General features: G+C 37.9%; 1 protein-coding gene and 4 long non-coding RNA genes across 6 annotated transcripts; 3 read left to right on the forward strand and 2 right to left on the reverse strand.

Moving 5' to 3' along the window:
* The first annotated feature begins 1701 nt into the window (after positions 1-1701).
* LOC131244482 (uncharacterized) lies at positions 1702-2185 on the forward strand. Its single transcript, XR_009170318.1, has 2 exons — positions 1702-1823; positions 1950-2185. It is a non-coding gene; the product is annotated as an uncharacterized LOC131244482 (long non-coding RNA).
* A 3487-nt stretch (positions 2186-5672) lies between these two features.
* On the forward strand, positions 5673-9723 carry LOC131243071 (uncharacterized). Its single transcript, XR_009169840.1, has 7 exons — positions 5673-5748; positions 6304-6755; positions 7385-7483; positions 8604-8850; positions 9201-9258; positions 9342-9393; positions 9486-9723. It is a non-coding gene; the product is annotated as an uncharacterized LOC131243071 (long non-coding RNA).
* Positions 9724-10455: 732 nt separating this feature from the next.
* LOC131244134 (uncharacterized) lies at positions 10456-11672 on the reverse strand. The gene is made up of 5 exons (XM_058243788.1): positions 11610-11672; positions 11431-11506; positions 11206-11270; positions 10756-11107; positions 10456-10658 (listed from the first exon to the last, which is right to left on the reverse strand). Exons 1-5 carry the CDS (start codon positions 11670-11672, stop codon positions 10456-10458), a joined length of 759 nt encoding a protein of 252 aa, XP_058099771.1.
* Positions 11673-18287: 6615 nt separating this feature from the next.
* On the forward strand, positions 18288-19977 carry LOC131243072 (uncharacterized). 2 transcript variants are annotated; one of them, XR_009169841.1, is made up of 3 exons: positions 18288-18390; positions 18675-19023; positions 19711-19977. It is a non-coding gene; the product is annotated as an uncharacterized LOC131243072 (long non-coding RNA). The 2 variants fall into 2 exon arrangements; XR_009169842.1 differs by lacking the exon at positions 19711-19977 and adding an exon at positions 19541-19595.
* LOC131243073 (uncharacterized) lies at positions 18659-19550 on the reverse strand. Its single transcript, XR_009169843.1, has 2 exons — positions 19382-19550; positions 18659-18737 (listed from the first exon to the last, which is right to left on the reverse strand). It is a non-coding gene; the product is annotated as an uncharacterized LOC131243073 (long non-coding RNA).
* Positions 19978-20309: the final 332 nt, after the last annotated feature.

Here is a 20309-nt window from a genome sequence, read left to right on the forward strand (position 1 = left end):
TGGCCATTTTTGGGCGTGTCCCACGATTAGGTGGGGCCGCCTTTTGGAATGCCATCAGGTGCCCTAGGTAACCCTATGTTTGTACTTCAAAACCCAAAAGGTCCAGTCTTCTGGATGTACACATACGATATTTGGCATAAGGCCAAACATGGGCATTTAAATTTTTTGCACGAAACTTCCTTCACCACTATGCCTAGCACCATTTTGAGATCCACTCCCCAATCAGGTGGGGTCTTCTTTGACCCAATCAAAATATTATCTCTTTGATCAATGGTATATTTTGAAAGTTTCAAGTGGTGTTCAACTCGTATCTTGAACGTGGGTCCAGTACATATGCCCAAAGTTGGTCTAAAACTTAGAAAATCAGACGTGCATTTCAGAAGTGGATTTGTCCCATCTTTACGCCCAGATTTCAAACACTTGGGGTCCATTCTAGGCGAAGTCGTAAGGCATACTAATAATCCGACATGTAAAAGAAACATCCCCTATAGTGGGCCTTGACAGATTCGAATACACGATTTTTGGCATAAGGCCGAACATGACCCGCTGAAATTCCTGCACAGGAATTTCTAGACAATCGTCCTCGGCCCTACTTTTAAACACCAGTTTTCCTTATATTAGGATGGGCCATAAACTCCATGTGGTAGCCCGCACATATCTGAACGTGGGGCGTGGGACTTAAAATCAAGTCAATCCGTGGCTTGTGTGGGCCTCACCGTGCACAACAATGGAGAGGTTTACCCTCCTGGTTGGCTAAATTAGCTTCTCCTACCCCAAAATCATATGTGGTAAGTTAAGTAACTCATTCTAATTTAGGAGATATGCTTGTTAAATAAATAGACAAAGAAATGAATTAATAATAGAAAAATATTTTTATATACTTATATATACATATTTACATAATTATGTATTAGAGAAAAATGTGGGGGGAGGAAAAAGTTCTCCTTGTAATAAAAAAAAAAAATCTGCCAGACTGGCTAGGGCGGAGTGCCGCGGCAGTCTAGGCTTTTTATTTTTATTTTTATTTTTTTAATGTGGAATTTTCATTGCTTTTGTGGGTCCCATCATGAGGTCTGTGTTATATCCAAACCGTCCATCTATTTGGCAAGCTCATATTAAGGCTTGAGACAAAAAATAAGACAGATCTAACTATCAAGTGGACCACACTGTAAAAGGCAGTGGGGAATTGAACGTGTACCCTTGAAACCCTTTTAGGAGTTACAGAAGTTTTGGATCATTATGAAATTTGTTTTGCCTCTTCATCCATGTCTTTGTGACCTTACAAATAGATTGGATGGAAAATAAATGTTATAGTGGTCCCTCTAAAATTTTTAACGGTGAAAATCAATTTTCCCGCTACTCTTTATGGTGTGGTCTAGTTGATCGTCGGGTATGATTTTTTTATTTTGATAATGCTCCGAAATGATCTCGAAATTTGGATGAATGTTGTGGATATAATAAATACATCAGTGTGGGCCATGTAAGTTTGGTATCTTTTGAACCGTTCGTACAACTCGGAGTTCGAGGAGAGTCAGCGCTCGTCTTCGAGCACCAGCCGATCCTCTTGCGGAAGGAAAAGCAGGGGCATTTTCGATCTTTGGGAAGCCGTCCGTACGTATGGGGCTTATTCTTGCAAGGTAAACGGAAGTGGGCTTACAAATGTAAATGGGCCATAAATGGGTCGTACAGTCGCAAATTTCTCCTTCGGCATGCAGCGATATTTTCTGGGGCTTTTGGGAGGAAAAGGGGATCGAGAAAAGCACAACCATGAAGCTCTTTGGCAAGCACGTATTCCCTGGCCAAATCGTGCTCGCGGCATCTGGGTAACCTCCTTACATCTCAAAAGCCAGACCGTACAATCGTACGATCCTGATAAGCTCCTCTCTTATCGTGCGCACGCGCTCAACTTACTGTGTCCTTCTGTTATTTATTTTTTTCCTCCATGACAGGCTTCTCTTCTTGGCATCAACAACGTACGACGTGCATAGGTCGACAAAGAATAACGAGAGGCCCCCGTCAAAGGAACAAATCCAAGCCCTTGCAGACTACCTCAGATCTAGACGCGAATCTCCTTGATTTTGTGATCGAAGCCGGTTCTTCTACAAGGCTATTCACCTGTGTGTAAAAAGATATTCCGCTATGGACTAAAGATATTCAACTACTTGTTTATTTCTTCGTTCACTTGCGTGGGGTCCATCATGTTGTGTATATGCCATCGAACCCGTGAATTACGCGATCCCATGTCCCAAAAATAAGGCTTATCCGAGGAGCAGGTGGACCTCACTATAGGAAATTATTGGGCAACCACTCAATGATCCCCAAATTCACGTGATGGCCCGTACGTGTGATGGTTGGATCGACTTGATTTTAGTGTGTCCAGCTTTCGCGGTGGTGTCACCTATCGGACTGGTTTGATGCCATACACGTTACGGTGGGCCTCACACTGCACTTGTAGAATAAGCTATTCCACAAGTACTTATGGTACCTTTCTAGGGGTGAAAATGCGTGGGATCCGGGGTTGAGTACTGAAATGGGATTGAATTAATTTCTTTCCGTATATTTACTGTTTATCGATGGAGTGTGTGTGTATTACAACGTGTGTAAATATTTGGAAAATAAAATCCCATGACTTGGGGAGTCAATTTGCTTAAATTAACCTCAATTAGTTACCTCAAAAATCTCTAATACTCCGCTCTCAAGTTGGTGTGAATATTAATAACACAACTTGATAACAAAACTGAGAAGCACCAATGAACTCGGTGAATATATCTATTGGTTATTGATCTGTTTGAATATGGGTAGTACTAATGAGACTGGAATGAATCTTTTTACCAATTTTGCAGCAATTGAACTTATGTTTTGTTCATTTATGGAAGATGAGATTAACAGCAATATGAAAGCACGATCTTATTGATGACCGCTAGAACAAAGGGGTTTTTTTTTTTTTTTTGTTACAACTCCATAAAATTAGATGCAGCATTCGAATGCCATCACGGTTCCCTAGTCATTCCGTAGACCTTCCCAAACTCTCCTTGAACTCCATCCGTGCTAAGAATTTTTCTTCAGGTAAAACTGGTACAGTTATAGATTTATTCAACCCTTGTTATTTACATTACCCAGACAATCTAAGGACAATGTGAATTTCAGAACCCTTGGTTGACTAATTATTCCACCTAGAGCTGAGCCATAAATATAGCCCTTAGTGCCAAGAACAAAATTGATCCATTTCGAAACCATCAATGACTAGCAATCCAATGTACTCTTAGTGGACACGATGTAATAACATGGTACTATTCACTGTTCCCTAGTCATTCAACGGACCTTCCAAATTAACTCTACTTGAAGTACATGAAGTCCATATGTACTAAGAATTTTTCTTCATGTGGAACTAGTAAAGTTGAAGATTTATTCAACCCTTATTATTTACATCACTCTGATAATCCAGGGACAATATTAGTTTCACATCCCTTGACAGACAATAATTATTCCACCTAGAGTCAGCCATAAACATGGCCCTTAGTGCCAAGAACAAAATAGATCCATTTCAAAACCATCAATGACTAGCAATCCAATCTACTCTCAATGACACCATGTAATAACATGGTACTGTCCAAATCCAAGAGGCAATCTTTCGTGCCCCAAAACAGGCGGTCGAGCTTTCTAAGTTCTTGAGTGCCAATCCCGAAGTTGCTCCATCTTCCTCACTACGCACCTGATTTGTTGAACGGGCTTACCAAATTTCCAAACTCTAAATTTGGCTTGTGGTGGAGGAAATTTATTTATTTATTTGGTTAGTTGCTTGTGAAAAAGGTACAATGAAAATGTAAAGTATTGCATCCTCATAGCATCCATAAATTAGAATGGCAACTTGATCCTTATAAGGATCGCCAAAATCATATCCACACATTACCAAAGTATCATTCAAAATTCATAACATTTATATGCCTAAAATTCAAAATAAAAGAAGCAATAAAAAGGACATTCATCAACCTCTATATGCACTTTGGGTCTAGTAGTGTCCTGAAAATAATAAGAAAATATGGGTGTGAGCACACAAGCTCATGGATCATATTGCATGCGAGAAGGTGAGCATAACTTATCATTGAACTTCCTCAATCACGAGAGATATCACATGCATAGTCATAACAAACTACCGCTAAGTATGTTAAGCATATTATCACAGGCATGATATCATAAGTAGGCATGTTACAAAGAAAACATACAATGAAGTCGAGTTGTAGTGCATAGCATTGTGGGATGGTAGGGGCCTCACACCAAGGACCACAACCCATACTTATTGCGAAGTGATTTTAGAATGATAGACTCATGATTCGGAACAATCTCATACTTACTAGGGACCATGGCCCACAAATATGTGTCACTTAGACTATATTTATGCATTTATAATTCCAAATGCATGAATACCATACATGTCCATATGTTGCATTTATACCATCATAGCCAAAATCAAATCCATAATCATAAAACTCTGGCGTCATTATCTCATAATGGCCTATTTACATAGAGATTTCTGCCATACTAAAGATTAGAACTAAGCTCCCTCGGATGGTGTAGGTGACCTATATTTTTTCAATGAGACAATCTTTAAGCTCATTGCACCCCTTCCCCATTCGGTGCTCGACGATGGACTCGAACCAACTGATGAGGTTGAGAGCTGAGAGAGATGTTAGCTGAGCTTGAGGTGAAGGAGTGGTACTTACCTCATGAGGATGAGAGTTGAGCATTTATTTGTTTATTTAGGCCATTTGTATGCTCTTTTTGCTTGGTATATGAACGACTTGGGAAAACATTTGTATCTTGTTTTTTTATTTTTTCCAGAAAAGAGAAAGACATGTATGTAATAAAAGTTTGATGAAATGAGAGAAGATATTTTGAAGACTTTGTTCTTTGTATCATTTGTGTGCATATATCTGGATTTTTGTGCTAGGGTGCAAGAATCAGAATTGTGGCTTAGCTAGTGTTTTAACTTGTAACTTAGGGTAATGCCTTAAGAGAATCCTTGATTCTCTAGGGGAGTACGCAATTGAAACCTTTGCCTTTCTGAATCTATCGGATGCTGTAGAACCATCTTCTTTGATTGTACTCCCTCATGTTCTTGATTGGGGTTGCTTGCTGAGCCATCTTGTACTTGTCTTTTGATACCTGCTTTTTTTATTCTTATTTTCTTGAGCCATTTTTGCCTGTATCGCTCTTTTTAGTTTTTGTTACTGCCAGCTTTTTTAGTTAGTATTTGAACTTACTTGCTCATTGATAGCTACATTGTTTTTACCCATGACACCTTTTCGATTTTTACCAAGTTCGCTATGTGCCCACTATTTTTATTCGAGCATCCTTTTGGATTTTCACTCCGCCCTTTTTGTTTAGGCACATTTCTTTTTCTTCCTTTTCCTTTTCATACCGGCTGAGGGGTCAGAATTCAATTGTCACTACACCAAAATTAGTACTCAGGAACGGCTATAGTTTTGGTTCAGAAACGGTTTTAGCCCTTTCTAATACAAAACGGTTTCGAACCATGCCCGAGTACAGAGATATCTCCACACTAAATTAAGATCACGCCCACCATGATGTTTACGAGAGATCCATACTGTGCATCTATTTTGAGAGATCATTTTAAAACAATAGGCTAAGATTAAGTTGGATAAAAAATTCAAGTGGGCCTCACGGAAGGAAATGTGGGGATTGAGTGACCACCGTTTGAAACATTCGTATGGCCACCAAGTTAATTAGGTCGGGAACGGATTGGCTACTCCCCCAAACACCAACCCCATGGTTGGTAGTCAGTGATCTGTGGGCCCCATCATGATGTATGTATTTTATCCATTCCGTTCATCCATTTTTAAAGATGATTTTAGGGCTTCATCCCAAAAATGAGAGGGATATAAATTTCAAGTGGATCACACCACAGGAAAACAATAGTGATTGAATATCCATCATTTAAATCCTACTAAGGCCCACTGTACTGTTTATTTTACATCCAATCTGTTGATTAGATCATAAAGACCCAGATGAAGAGAAAAAACAAATATCAGCTTGATCCAATACTTTTATGGGCCCCAAAAAGTTTTTAATGGTTGACGTTCATTCAACACTGTTTCCTGTAATGTGGTTCATTTGAGATTAGAATATACCTCTTTTTTTTTCTTTTTGTATGATACCATAAAATGATCTAGAAAAATAGATGGACAGCATTGATGAAACACATACATCATGGTGGGGCCCACAAAGCACCGACCACCAGCCATTGGCCGGTGGCAGGGGGCGTAGCCAATCCGTTACCATTAGGTCAGGAGCAAAAGGCTCTCTGCCGCAGCAGTTGTCTCAGAGCCCTTTCTTCTTCTCCAGAGCAAAAGAAGAAAAAGAAAAATCCGTCTCCAGCAGCTAGAAATTAAAAAAAAAATTTTAAAAAAAATGCTTGAAGAATCACTGCCGTCCATCTGGGCTTCCATGCACAGCTGGTTGATCCCTACCGTCCTCTTCATCCTCATCAACGTCGTCATCAGCACCATTTCCTTCTCTTCCTCCCAAAAGGAAGAAAAGAACCCCAAACCCCAGCTCGCCTGCACCTCCTCCGTTTTAGAAAGGCTCAGATCCTTCAATCTCTACCGTCTAAAAGCGGAAGATATCCCTCCCGTTGGCACGCCCCCCATCGTTACCCCCAAATGATCATCATCACCCACCACCGGTTCCGTTAATCCGGTTAGGATTTCGGCGGCAGCAGCATTGGGCGCGGTCAGGTTAGGCTTTTTGTTGCGATTGGTCTATGGCGGAATCTGATAGTTTACAAATGTTTTTTTTTTTCTTTGAGATTAGGGATTTTCCAATATATTTGTGATTGATGGCATTTTGAGTTAGATATGTGGTGTTTGTTGGGTTTTCATCTTTGCGATTGAGTGAATCTTGCAATAAATGCTTGTTCAGGGTTTGGAAAAAAAAAAAGATCCTATTTGAGATGAGAAGTCTAGAAGCTTCTTACTGACGATTTTCTCAACGTTTTCTGCTTTTTGGAACTTCAAATCTCGCTGTTTTTCTTGCTTTGAGGTTACCTTGTGGAGCGATTTTTAGGATTTTGTAACTGCATTGCTCGGTTTTTGCCTCTTTCCGTGAGAAATCTCGTTTTGAAAGGCGAATGCGAGAGATTTCATCCTGTTTTTACTCAGAATGATGATTTTTTCTAATTTCCTCTCTCATTCGATCACACACTCTCTCTCGCTCTCAAACCCTGCATTCGAATCTGAACCCTAAATCCCCCTAGAAATCTCATATTTTGAGCACAACTGTCCAATCCATTGATCACCGGCCTGAAAACATGAAATCTCTGGGTTTTTTTTTTTTTTTTCGGTCGGATTCTTCAATTCCATTGCAGAAAATGAGCAGTAGGAAGGAAGAGGAGCGGAACGAGAAAATTATCAAAGGTTTGATGAAACTTCCTCCGAATCAGAGATGCATCAACTGCAATAGCCTGGTAATTGCAATCACTCCAATCTTTTCTTGATTTTTTGTATCCTCTGAGCTGTGTATGTTATAGTGGGACAAGCAAGTTCGCTTGCTGCTTATACATGCTTCAATTGGAGCTGGGACAAGTTTCATCTATGGTTGGAACGCATTTCTTCTTTAGTTGGAATGAATTTCATCCTCATTAAATTTTATTTCCAATCAAAGTAGAAATGCATTTTGGGTTAAAAACATTAATGACTCTTTACTTAGTATATTATAAATTAGATTGGATCATATACAAGCTTTTGTATGCAATAAAATCCCGAATAAACTTAAACCGATAGGAAACTAGAATATTAATCCCACAGAGAAGAGGAGAAGGGAAGGGGATTTAAGGAGTTTTTGGGGTTTTGGATTGTGATTTGACAATTCACACCTTTCAAATATAAGAAGGATTAAGAGTTTTATCTTTCTTTCTCTAACTCTGTCATTTTCTATTAGAAAATTCCAAAACTGATTCAATGCAGGGAAAAAAGTCCTACAATTCTTGTAATTCTTTAACTAATCCCACTAATCTCAGCCTCTTAACTAATCATAATGATTAGTTACTAAGACAACTAACCCAACAACCTACAACAGAAAATTAATAGAATACAACTGAATTCCTGCTCAAATCAACAAATAGTAGAAAACAGCCTGAAACAGGTGGTGAACTAGATGCTATTAGAATGCTGAAATACTATTTTCATCTGAAGAGGACTCCTTGGGACTTCCCATTTGGGATCCAAGAAGAAATTTTCGTGACAGACTCCATCAAATGCCCATAATCATGCTTGTGTATCCTTGTATGAACTCTAGCTACAATGTCTCATTAAGTACTTTTTATAATGACTGAAGAGTTCCAGCATGGAAATGAAATATGTGAGGTGCGTTTGTGTACCTTCCAAGTGGTTTCAATGTGGACCTACAGTCTGGTTTTTTCTTTATTCTTCTTTCCTTCTCAACTAAAGAAAAAAAAAAATTATTTTAACCTTTTTCTTTCTACACACTCTTTCTTTTTCCTACTTCTGATATTAGAATAGTACTAGCATTTTTCCTTTTCCCTTTACCCTCTTTTATTTATGTATACCTGTTAATTTCTCTTACAGACAACGGAGATAAACAAGGCTGATTGGAATACCCTTTTTGAGCCCTACCCTTTCTTTGATGCATACAATAACTATCTGGAGATTGACATCATTTTCTGATCACTGCAGAAAATGATGATGACCTGAGGAAATGGAAAGGCTGGTTTGAATCTCAGCTCTGCCAACTGACATTGAAGGTGAAAGGGTTTCTGTTCATTTAAGAATTATATGATCCTGGACCAATGGATATATAGCATCCTTTGCCAAGGTATGAATTTTCTATTTACCAACTTTGAATGAAGGGGCTGCCATACTTCCTTTGATCCCTACAGTTGTTAGAGAACTACCTAAGATGAAATTCCTAGCTATTCGATAGGCATAAAAGAAATGAACATGACAGTGGTCCACACTGAACGGGAAAAGGCAAAAGATTGGACTGCTGGCATTTTCTAATCTCACACACATGATCCCATACATGTGGGAACATGGATCTCGATTCCATCTTATGGTTCCCACCATCAATTGAACTGAGACCCAGCTGAGTTGGGTCTTTTTTTATTAGTTAAAAAGTATGGTGTTGTGAAGTGAAAATAGTATAGGAAAGTGTAATTGTGTCAGGTTGGTGGATACACAGTGGAGTAAAAGGGAGACAACACTAGTGCAGTGAGAGGAGCAGGTCATGATTTCTTTCTCAATCTTTTTTTCTTTTTTCTTTTTAGTAGAGAATCAGTAATAGTTTGTTGATGATAACATTTATAGGATAATGAGAAAGTGGATATGAGAAGGCTTGTTGATTGGAACCAATCAAAGGGTAGGTGTTTATGAAATACAATTGCTTTCACATCATGTTGGTAATGACCTTCATGATTTACTATTCTTTGCTTTTCTCTGTCATATTCACAGAAGTCTTGAAGCTAATTGCAATACCTGCTAAAAGCTTCAAAAAATGGGTTCAATTCCTTGCCCAAAAACATATCAGTATGTATTCAATTATCTTTCGTTGTGCTTCAGTGTTATAATCAGGATAATCTATGTTGGATCATTGATGATGGTTTTGTACGTCACATGTCTAGTCACCAAAACATTGTACATCAGCATGTCTGCCATTAGAGTTATTTTTTCCCTGGTATTTGTTGTAAAGATGCCATCTTTTCATGTTTTTCTTTGATTTGTCTGTGGTGATGATTTTCCACATCTGAACGTTATGGCCCAGTTTGTCAGAACGCCTCCATGTTTAAAAGGTGATACTATCAAAAAGTTCATGGTTAAGAAGGGCCTGTTCGTGATAAGTGGGTCTTTGGCCAGTTTATTTTTATGTCCAATCTTGCATTTAAGCATGTAGCAAGCTGGTTGTGTGCATGTGTATGCAAAATCATCATGCCATTATTTTTAGTCTGAATGCATAGATTAAGTTGAATGTGATTAATCTTCAAGGTGGTATGTTACACTTCAGCTTTGTTGAATGTAGGATGGCCATTTAAGAGTTTTCAAATGGCTAGTATGGAAGTACTTGATCAGCGTGATGCCCATGCCTCTGTGAAAGATTTAGATCAGTGTTTTAAATAGCGGTAGCGTGTTGCGTAGCGTTCAACCCTCCGTAGCGTGTAGCGAAATAGCGTAGCGTGTAGCGTAAGCTACACACTACTTCTATTTTTTAATTTAATATATATATATATATATATATATATATATATATATATGAGATAAATGATAAATATTAAATAGTAAGAAAAAAACAAAATATATAAATGTCACATTCTTCAAAATAAAAATCCCAAAGTTAAGAGCATTAAGTACAATACAAATGTCATATTCCTCAAAATCAACATCTCAAATTCTCAATAATTAGTCTCTTGACTCTAGTGTCTAAACTCTAAAGGTCATCTATATGTAATAGGTCATCGTCATTGTCGTCATCCTCATTGTCGTCATCCTCATTCACTTCGTCACTAGGTCTAGGCCTTTCATCATCAACATCAGCATCTACATCTGCATGTACATCATCCACACCATGAACACTCGTTCCTATATCTCCTTCCTCTCTTATAGGAGTAAGAAATCTTCCCATGGGACCGCCTACACATTAAAAAAAAAGAAGAGAGAGATTCAATGGTCTTTTACTTTCTTTGTTAAAAATGTTCATGTAACTTAGTCTATAACTATAAACACTTACTTAAAGTAGTTGCCTTCCTTTTCCTTGAGGAAGGTGGGGGGCAATCTCCTTCAGAAATATTAGATGTTGATGGTGCATTACTGTCAACTGGATCATCAGACTCCGGAATAGTTGTAATGACACTAATATCAAAGGCCATATTTTGATCTTCGAGCCACAATAGATCAATTGGGAGAATAGGGCTTTCTTTCTCAGTAATCCATTCATCATTTGATTCAATGTGGTCCACCAATATCGGATCCATTGTCGCCCTTCTCTTCATGCTTCTTTCTCTCAGCTTCATATTATACATCACATATACTAGAGAGTTGAGTTTTTGTTGCTCCAGCCGATTTCTCTTCTTTGTGTGGATCTGATCATGTGATGATCTATGTCAGTCAATTATCAAAGACTTCTAATCTACTAAATAAAAATTAGCCAATTTAGAATATTGAATGGTACAAAAGTCACCTGCTCAAAAGTACTCCAATTTCTCTCGCAGCCAGAAGCACTGCATGTGAGGCTTAAAACTCGTACTGCAAACTTCGTAAGCTATGGAGTTCTATCTCCAAAGCATTCTCACCAATCAGCTACATAAATTAGTTATAATTTATAAATTAATTAAATACTTTCACCAATTATAAAAATATAATTTACATAACAATGAAAATATCAAAATATAAGATTATAAATTACCTGGGGAACGCTTTATCATGGTTTCGAGTGCAAGGCGAGAGCCAAAATCCCCTCTTCTCTTGTCATATTCATCCAACTAAATATCAATATCAGCATGCTCTTCACGGGGGATCATCCTATCCATGCACTCAAACAACCCCCTTTTTATCTCAGGGTGTGTAGAGAACTTATCTGAGTACCGTCTTTGAGGATTCAGATAGTACCCGGATGCATGTAGAGGACGATGAAGTTGAGGAGTCCATCTTTCATCTATTTTGTTCCAAATTGGAACATCTCTTTTTTACATCATTGCAATTAAATGCAATTTTCTCCTTCGCTGAGTCCATCAATTCATAAATGAACCCCATTGCTGGCCTCTCTTCCGAATCTACTTCTCTTAAAACACTTACCAATGGCATGGTGCTCTTAACACATAAGGCTACATGAGGGAGCACCATTGTTCTGATGCAAACATGGCTATAAGACCATTCTTTTGCTTGTAAATACTTCGAAGGGTGAGGTATGATGTTGCATAGCGTGTTACTGCCGGCCGTAGAAGCTCATGGTTATTCGTGAAGCTTCTCATCATGCTCAATACAATTCCATGCCCATAAATAAACTTCGTAACTATCCTTGCCTTTTCAAGCGTTTCAGAATATATTTTCATTTTTCCAATATCCTCCAACATTAGATCTATGCAATGTGCAGCACACAGAGTCCAATATATCCTTTTCCTCTTATCCATCAACTTCTTCCCAGCACTCACATAGCTTGAATGGTTATCCGTGATAACCTGGATCACATTTTCTTCCCCAATTTCTTCTACAATTTCATCAAGATATTTGAATAATAAATTCCCATCTTTTATTGAATCTGAAGCATCAATAGACTTGTAAAACATTGTTCCAATCAGAGAATTAATCAAAAAATTAATGATGTTTCTATTCTTTCCATCCGTCCAACCATCAGACATAATTGAACATCCATAAGTTTTCCAGGAAGCTTTGTATGCTTTCATTAAACTATCAGTATTAGCAACCTCCTCTTTTAGTATCTATGTTCTCATCTCATGCATGGATGGTGGCTTCAATCCCTGTCCGAACTTGCCAATAGCCTCACACATTGCTGAAAAGTATGGGCTATTACACAGGTTGAATGACAAAGTATTCTCAAAAAAAATCTTCCAATCACCCTGCATACTTCTTTTCTTTCTTCCTTCTTCCACCTTGAATTCAATGTGGATTGACGTTGCTCACTACTAACAAATTGATCCATAGGACCCCTTGCTCTTGCCATTGGTTGATTACCAGAAGATCCACTACTAAGTTGGCTGCCAATGAAAGCATCATTACCCACACTAGCGCTATCACTTGCAAAGCCAGAACCAGAAAGATATGTCGATTCCCCTCTCCCAATATCTCGAAACACCTCATTTCTTTTATTTTTTCCATCATGATATTCCTTTAAAGCCTTTCTACACTCCTCATTGGCTTCTTCCGTTACTTTTGGGCACGGCTTTATCCCATTGTGGGTTCCGGCCAAATGATGCTTTAGGCGAGTCACGCCTCCCGTACATCTTTGATTGTAAAATTTGCATAGCACATAATTTCTATGAGATTGTCCAAGTGGATTATCAGCCACATATTTCCATGCAAAATCTTTCTATCTCTCTTTTTCTTCAAACATTCTTCTCTCTTTAGTTTACTACTTGACCAAAAAAAAAAAAAAAACACATCAAAGATAAATCAGTGAATCACAAAAATAAACATACGCACACCACTTACACTCATACGCACACCACAGTGGGCCCACCATAGAAAATAATGCAAATCCACCCCTTTACGCACGTCAATGGGCCCCATGTGGGCCACACCATAGAAAATAATGCACATCCCACCCCTTCACGCACCTCAGTGGGCCCCACGTGTGCCACACCATAGAAAATAATGCACATCCCACCCCTTCACGCACCTCAGTGGGGCCCACGTGGGCCATATTACAGAAAAAAGGTATAAAGAACAACAAACCGACGGTAACTAGTATTTTAAAAGGGAAAAAAATGAAAATACCAAGTTATTTTCATTGTACATCAAAAAAAATTTAAAAAAAGGAAGGTGCGTACTTGTTTTTGTCTCGAGATGAGGTCGGTTTGCGCCTGGCAGCTGACTTTCGACCATAGCATTGAAGGGTGGGGAGAGAAGCAGCGTCGGCAGCGTCGGATGGCCTCTCTGAGACGATTTTGGGTCTCCAAATGGATCGGAAGAGAGAGCAGCAACGTCGGATGGCCTCTCTGAGACGATTTTGGGTCTCCAAATGGATCAGAAGGGAGAGCAGCTGCGTTGGCGGCTGCGGTTTGGGATCAGAAGCTTAGCTTGTGGTGTGAGTTCACCACTGTTTCTTGACCGAAAAAACAAAAAAAAAAAAAAAAAAAAACCAAACAGGTAGTGTACGCTACCTGCGCTACATGCTACATTTCCGTAGCGTACGTGCGCTACAGGGGAAAAACACTATTTCCAGCGCTACGTAGCGAAATCGCTACGCTACGCTACGTAGTGTACACTACTGCTACGCTACGGACGCTATTTGATACACTGATTTAGATTTCAGGTACATGAAAATATTTGTAAAAGTCTGGAAAATGTTTGTATATGTTTATCATCATGTGACAAAAGCATTTCTTTAGACTGATTAGCAATCCAAGGTGAGGCATGTCAAATAGATGTTTCAAGTTGTTGATTAGATCTTTTTTTATCTGCTTTTGCTGCCATTCTTTTGTTAGTACTTTCAGGTACAAGCAATAAGTTGCATTGTGAGTCAATGTAGGCATTTACATATAAATCTCAGAAGAATATTAGTCCTGCAATCATTTATTTAGCTGTTTGATTCGATAATGGATTGATGGATTCGGGCTCTTAGCATGCTGGATTGCCAATGCTTGAAGTGGCCTATGTAAAACAGGGCGCCGACCAATATCTCATTTAGGTAGTGAGGCCCTCGTCACAGTATGACACGGAGATTTGATTGGTAAAGCCGTGCACCATAAGAAATGGGCCCAGCTACATCAGCTGAGAACCGATAACAAAATAAAAGGTTCCCAGCCATCTATGATAATTTACAGCCACACCAATTAAAGTTCACTAACTCACCCCACCACAGCTAATGGGGGTGAGAGCCTCACTACTTAATCTACATCCCAAGTTCAATCGGTGGAAGCAGATTGACCATGGTGCAGATGGTAGAGACTCCGCACAAATATTTGCCCTCACATTCTCTCTGCCCATGCGACATGGGAAAACCTTTGGACGGTCTAGAGAACGAAGAACTCAAAAAGGAGAAACGAAGGAAAGAGAATTAGAATAACAGGAGAAAAGGTGCACATTTATGTAGATTTTCTTTTATTTTCTGGATTTCCGAATTATGATTTTTCCACTGCCATTTTCTCTATCTCATTACCCTATCTGCAGAACCCATCGCATGAGTTGGATCTCGATCATTCATCATGTGGCCCCTACCATGAGTCCAAAAGGGACGGTCTGTATTCAATGTACACGTGTGGCACGGCCTGATGATTTGATCAGCGTGATCCTCTGGCTAGGGCATGTTCATGGCAGGACTCGGCTGATAAACGGCCCGGCATCCGCGCGTGTTTCAGGTTGGAATGTATGCCGCGGATTGCTTCTAGCACTTCTGGGTGCGTTTGGTTGTACCCAATACTATGAAATTTGATGATAATTTGCACCAAATTGAACTGAGTAATCATGAAATATCGTGATATTTGGTGCAATCAAACGCGGCCTAAACAAATCAGCTAGTCTTCAATGTAGCAGTTACTTCATTTTCTATGGGAATTGAACCTTACTAAGTTGCCACACACTTGGCTTGTATGTTTGCTGATTAAGTTCAATCTCCATAATACTGCATTGTTGTGGGCTACCATGGGGATTTGGAGACCAAAGCACACTTGATGCTGCATTGATTTAAAAAATCACCTCAGCGTTTACAATATTTCATATCCTGGTATGCATGCTTGTGTTTTATCTAATTTAATTTTTCTGCTAGGCTTATACCATGGAACTGGCGGCTGAAGTTGCAAAACTTAAAGAGGAGAACAATGAATTACAGGAGAAACAGGTATCCATTATTCAATGCATTAGGATCCTTCCCGTTATTAAAATATAACATGGAGTAGGATGTGCATGTTTGCTTATCGTAATCTTTTCATTAGCTGACTGTGATCATGCATAGAAGTTAATGAATTGTGAACCTTCCTTAATGATAATTCAGTTGCTGCAGGCACAAATAATGGAAATGCAGAAAAATCAGGTATATGGGCTTTTCCTCAGGATTCTTTTTATTTTCTAAACTAAAATCAATGAATGTAGCAACTTGCATGAGATAACTAGGAAGCTTAAAGTCTTGCCAAAGCCTTCATGACATACGAAGGAATATTGTTATCGTATAATTATTCTGCTTCGGTCTTCCTAATCTTTTTACCAAACTGATCTGTTTGACTGCTGCTTGATCTTGACTTCCTAATCTTTCCATCTATCTTCTCTTGCGCCCCACATGTGGCAATTTTCAATTTCCTGTTTCCATCTTCTCATTTTTTCCATTTTACAACAGTCCTTACAGTTAGATAACTGTAACGTCTGCTGGCTGTTATAGGGTCATAAGACCATTTGTTAAACTTGGAATAGCATTTAATTCATCTACAGCGAGTACAAAATGGTAAGTTCTGACCCTTGATGATGACCCCTGCTAGGTAATTCATTTGCCTCACCACAAGCTGTTATCACTCTTGTAAAAATGCCCCCAAATCCGTCTTTGATGATGTTGAAATATCATCCCTGGCTCCTCATCACCCACTACATAACCTCCCTATGTACACTATCCTCCTTTCCTCGGCTGCATATAAAGCTGTATGGGTCTATATGATTACACAGTTGCCATAAACCTTCTAAATGTGTCAACTATCTATTTATTTTCAAAAGTTTCGAAAGTAGCTCTGCTGATTGTATAGAGCTATGACCAACTGTATACACTACTAAAAATAGCATCTGTTGATGCATTCATCTCTGCTTGGCTGAATTTGCCTTTGACTTTTTTTTTCCTAAACAGTTATACAGATTCTGGAAGGAGCAATGAATTAGATCATTCGTCACATCTTTTGACTGTTGCCACCCGAGATGTGTTTGGCGAGCTTGATCGCAATGTCAAGCCTGTTGCCCCAATGCGCTTTTGGATGGTTAGTTCTTCATGTTGCTCTTGTTATCATATAAGATTTTGTTGGCTTTTCCCTTCTAAATCTATCGGGCCCCAATTGTAAAAAAATCCAATGGTGATGTAATAATGTGAATATTGACTAATCAACTATCAAGTGGTTAATAGTGTACATGGATTTTATATATATATATTCCCCTTTTTTGGCTCATCAACCTGCTAGTAGAAAAAGACATCTGATGGTATCAAAGCAATATTTTTTCCTTCCATCTTCCTTTCTCTATTAATTGTCTCATTCATTTGGGCAGATCTTACATAAGAAGTATCCTCAGTTAGTTGTGGCAATTAAATTGATCATGAATCTATCATCTAAAAGCCAGCCCCAAACTGCTGGGAGCAAGGCTTCCATCCATCTTTCTTTTGCTTAGGATCCTTAATATGTATTCATGGATACCTTAGAATAATCACATGACATTGTTTAGGAATAGAGCTTGTTCCTGATAAAGCCATTGACTTGATTTGTCCATGTCTGGAACATTTCTGTTTGCTGATCTTTGGCAGTATTTATGTGTAAAACATTTATTACCATTATGTCTGCAAATATCTTGCCCCAGGTTTTCTTGCTGCTTTTTTTTTTTTTTTTGAAAGGTACTGAATTTTATTAAGGCACAAAGGCCAAAAGGAAAACAGGAACAAAAACAGAAGGAAGAAAGCTGTACAACAAACCAAAGAAACCCACAGCCAAAGTTAAACCGACATCCTCTCTCTCACAGAACAGAAAACCCTGTTGAGATCCCCTAAAGCTGAACTGGATTTATCACCACAACATCGGCTGCTATTTTTAGTAGTGTATACAGTTGGTCCATGTAATGTTGCAAGTGGTGCATCAATTTTTCTCACATACATTGCTGCTGAAAGGATCATTCCTGGGTAACTTGATTTACACACCCTGTGATTTTAGCAGCCCATATAAATAAGAACTATCAAAGAAAGGATTCTTATTGTTAGGTAATCATCTTAAAGGATTAAAAGCATGCATTAAGTGCTCAATTGGTCGCTGTAGCAAAGGAGCATGTTGCCTATGGCGAAATCACAAAATCAAAAGTGTCTTTTTTCATAATGATTCCGAGAGTATGGCTGGATCATTTTCATAAGATAATGAAAGTTTTAAGTTATTCTTTCCTTATTTGATAAGTTATTTGGAGCTTTTTGTAAATTTGATTTTGCATTGAAACATCTTCAAGCACATTATTTTCTAATGTTTTTCTTTGGATTAATCTCTAATTTGATGGAATGCAATACACTTCTGTTAATTTATTTCCCTTGATCTTAAATTTTGTGTGTTTATCAGGGTTTAAAATTGTTCTTAAAATGAAAATCAAGTTCTCTTAAAATGGAATGGCAATACACTTGTTTATCAAGTTCTCTTGATTATACATGTTTTGTTCCAAAGAATCCTCCAGTTCGTTCAAGATTCACCATGCAACATACACGTAAATCAAATTAAACCATTCAAGTTGTGAACCATAGACCGAAAGTTATATGGAATTGATTATGTAAATAGCTAATTGGTAGATATTTACTGGATGGTTCAAATGAAAAAATTTAGATGGACCATAGACCACAAATTTTTTAGCATGTGGCGCAGTTATATCTTCTTTTATATACTTTTTTTTTTCTTTTCGGATTTCAGCGTTGTGGATCCTCTAATGGCGGATTCTGATAACATGATCATGAGTGGAAGACAAACCCCACCCAATGGTATGAGATTTGAATTAGAAACAGATTTGTAAATATAACTATTTGGGAGTGATCTTATTTGTATGATTTCATATGAGTTTTTGAAATGAAATGAAAATAGAACTGTTTTGTTTTTGAATTCTGTTTCCCACGAAATCAATTGCCAAAAAACAGTTATTTTTTTCTTTTTCTTTTCTTGTTTTCTCCTCTTCTTTGGGTCATCTGATTTGGATTTTATTGAAATGCATTTGGAAATAGAACTGTTTCTTGGTGATCTTAATTGGGTTTCTTTTTCTTTCTTGCAGGGAATCAGTTATGCAAAATCATTCTTTTTTGAAATGGGTTTGTGTAGATTCAAGTTTTTCAAGCTGGGCCACTCCATCCATAGCCCAGAGTGAGCGATTTTCTTTTTTTTTTTTTTAATATATTTTGAGTGTTATAATATCTGTTGATTCTGCCCTCTTCCGCTTTCGGGCATGTATGGATGTGCTATGGAATTGGATTTCAATTTTAGTTTGATAAATTGAGATAACCAAATTAGAGTTTCTCTTGTCAGCATTCATGTTGAGGATCTGGGTTGGTGACTTTGAAAATTTCTCTTGTCCGAATACATTAAGTCTGTGGAGACAAGCGTTTGTTGGTGAATAATCCACGGTAAAATTTTATTTTATTTTTTTAGAACATATTGACATGCCATTCATAGCTTATTGCTTAGTCAATGGATTTCTTTTTCACTGCCCACAACTATGAACATTTTTGGGGTTGTTGAATGTATACTCCATTATTTATGGCTTTAAATGTACAGTTGAATGGATAACCATAGGCAACGTAGCAAGCACCATTTTCAAACTCCAATGATGGAACTCTACTTTTTCCATCTGTTTCTTTCCTCTCTTTTTTTTCTTCTTCAGGTCACACCGATGAATTTGCATAGCAAATTCCATATTGTTCTATAATCAACAATAACTTTTTGTTAATGTACGAGCTGTGTAGCATATTTGGATTACAGAACTCCAAAATAACAAATTAACTATCTCCTCAAGAAGCATTGATCTTAATTTATGGGAAGGCCCCTTGATCAGATTTTTGTTGAAGATATACGGTTGTGGTTGTTCATGAATTCTAATGCTTCTATATCATCAGGAAATCTCTAATGCTTTTATTTCATCAGGAAATCTCAGATGATTTCCATGGTAGCAATGTTATGTTCATCCCTGGGGTAATGACTCCAACATAAGCAAGGATGGATTTTTTTATTTTTTTTTTCTTCACTTACTTTTTAAGCTTTTGCAATGTAAATTGGGTTTTTGAGGTGAGTCCACTCTTTTAATGCTTATACAGGTTTTGAATGCATATAATGCTGGTGCAAGAATAGTCAAGGTCAACTTCATCACTATAATGTAAAATACATGTTTGAGCTGATCCCTGACATTGCGGAGCTCTTCATCTGCTTGACGACTATCATTGAATTGTCTTTTTATTTTGAAGTCTTCCATTGCAGATTTTAGTTTTTCCTGTCAGGTTTACAAGTCAGATGAATAATGTTTTAGATTACATCATGGTTGTATTTACCATCTGTTGATTCTTAAATGGATATGGCTTCAAATATATTTGTTTCTTTATTTATTTATTTTATTTTATTTTTTACGGCAGGTTTTCTGGTTTAAAATCGTTCCGAAATAAGGAAAAAAAAGTGTTGTGAAATATGACCATAGGAACTAGAACGGTTTAAAACCGTTCCTAAAATTCCATCTTTAAAAATGACAATTTTGGTGTAGTGTTGCCAACCGATTGGTCACCATTCCAACCTTAGCTTTAGTTACAATGGTAAAGTTGTTGACCGTAGCTTGGTGCATCCATAGGTGAAGGGGGTAGTTGTTTTGTTCTTTGGGAGTTAATTTTTAGTTTTCTTTTTGGATGGCGCGCTCTTTATTTTACCC

The sequence above is a fragment of the Magnolia sinica genome, chromosome 4, assembly GCF_029962835.1.
Source record: "Magnolia sinica isolate HGM2019 chromosome 4, MsV1, whole genome shotgun sequence".
In the NCBI taxonomy this organism is placed as follows: domain Eukaryota; kingdom Viridiplantae; phylum Streptophyta; class Magnoliopsida; order Magnoliales; family Magnoliaceae; genus Magnolia; species Magnolia sinica.

What these genes read in the sequence shown, in the direction of transcription:
- LOC131244134 (XM_058243788.1), bottom strand. Translation starts at nt 11,672, where the DNA reads ATGGACTCCTCAACTTCATCGTCCTCTACATGCATCCGGGTACTATCT. An exon ending in TATCTGAATCCTCAAAGACG is followed by an intron (nt 11,507 to 11,609) that starts GTACTCAGATAA and finishes ATTGATATTTAG; the next exon opens with TTGGATGAATATGACAAGAG. An exon ending in AAGGAAGGCAACTACTTTAA is followed by an intron (nt 10,659 to 10,755) that starts GTAAGTGTTTAT and finishes TTTAATGTGTAG; the next exon opens with GCGGTCCCATGGGAAGATTT.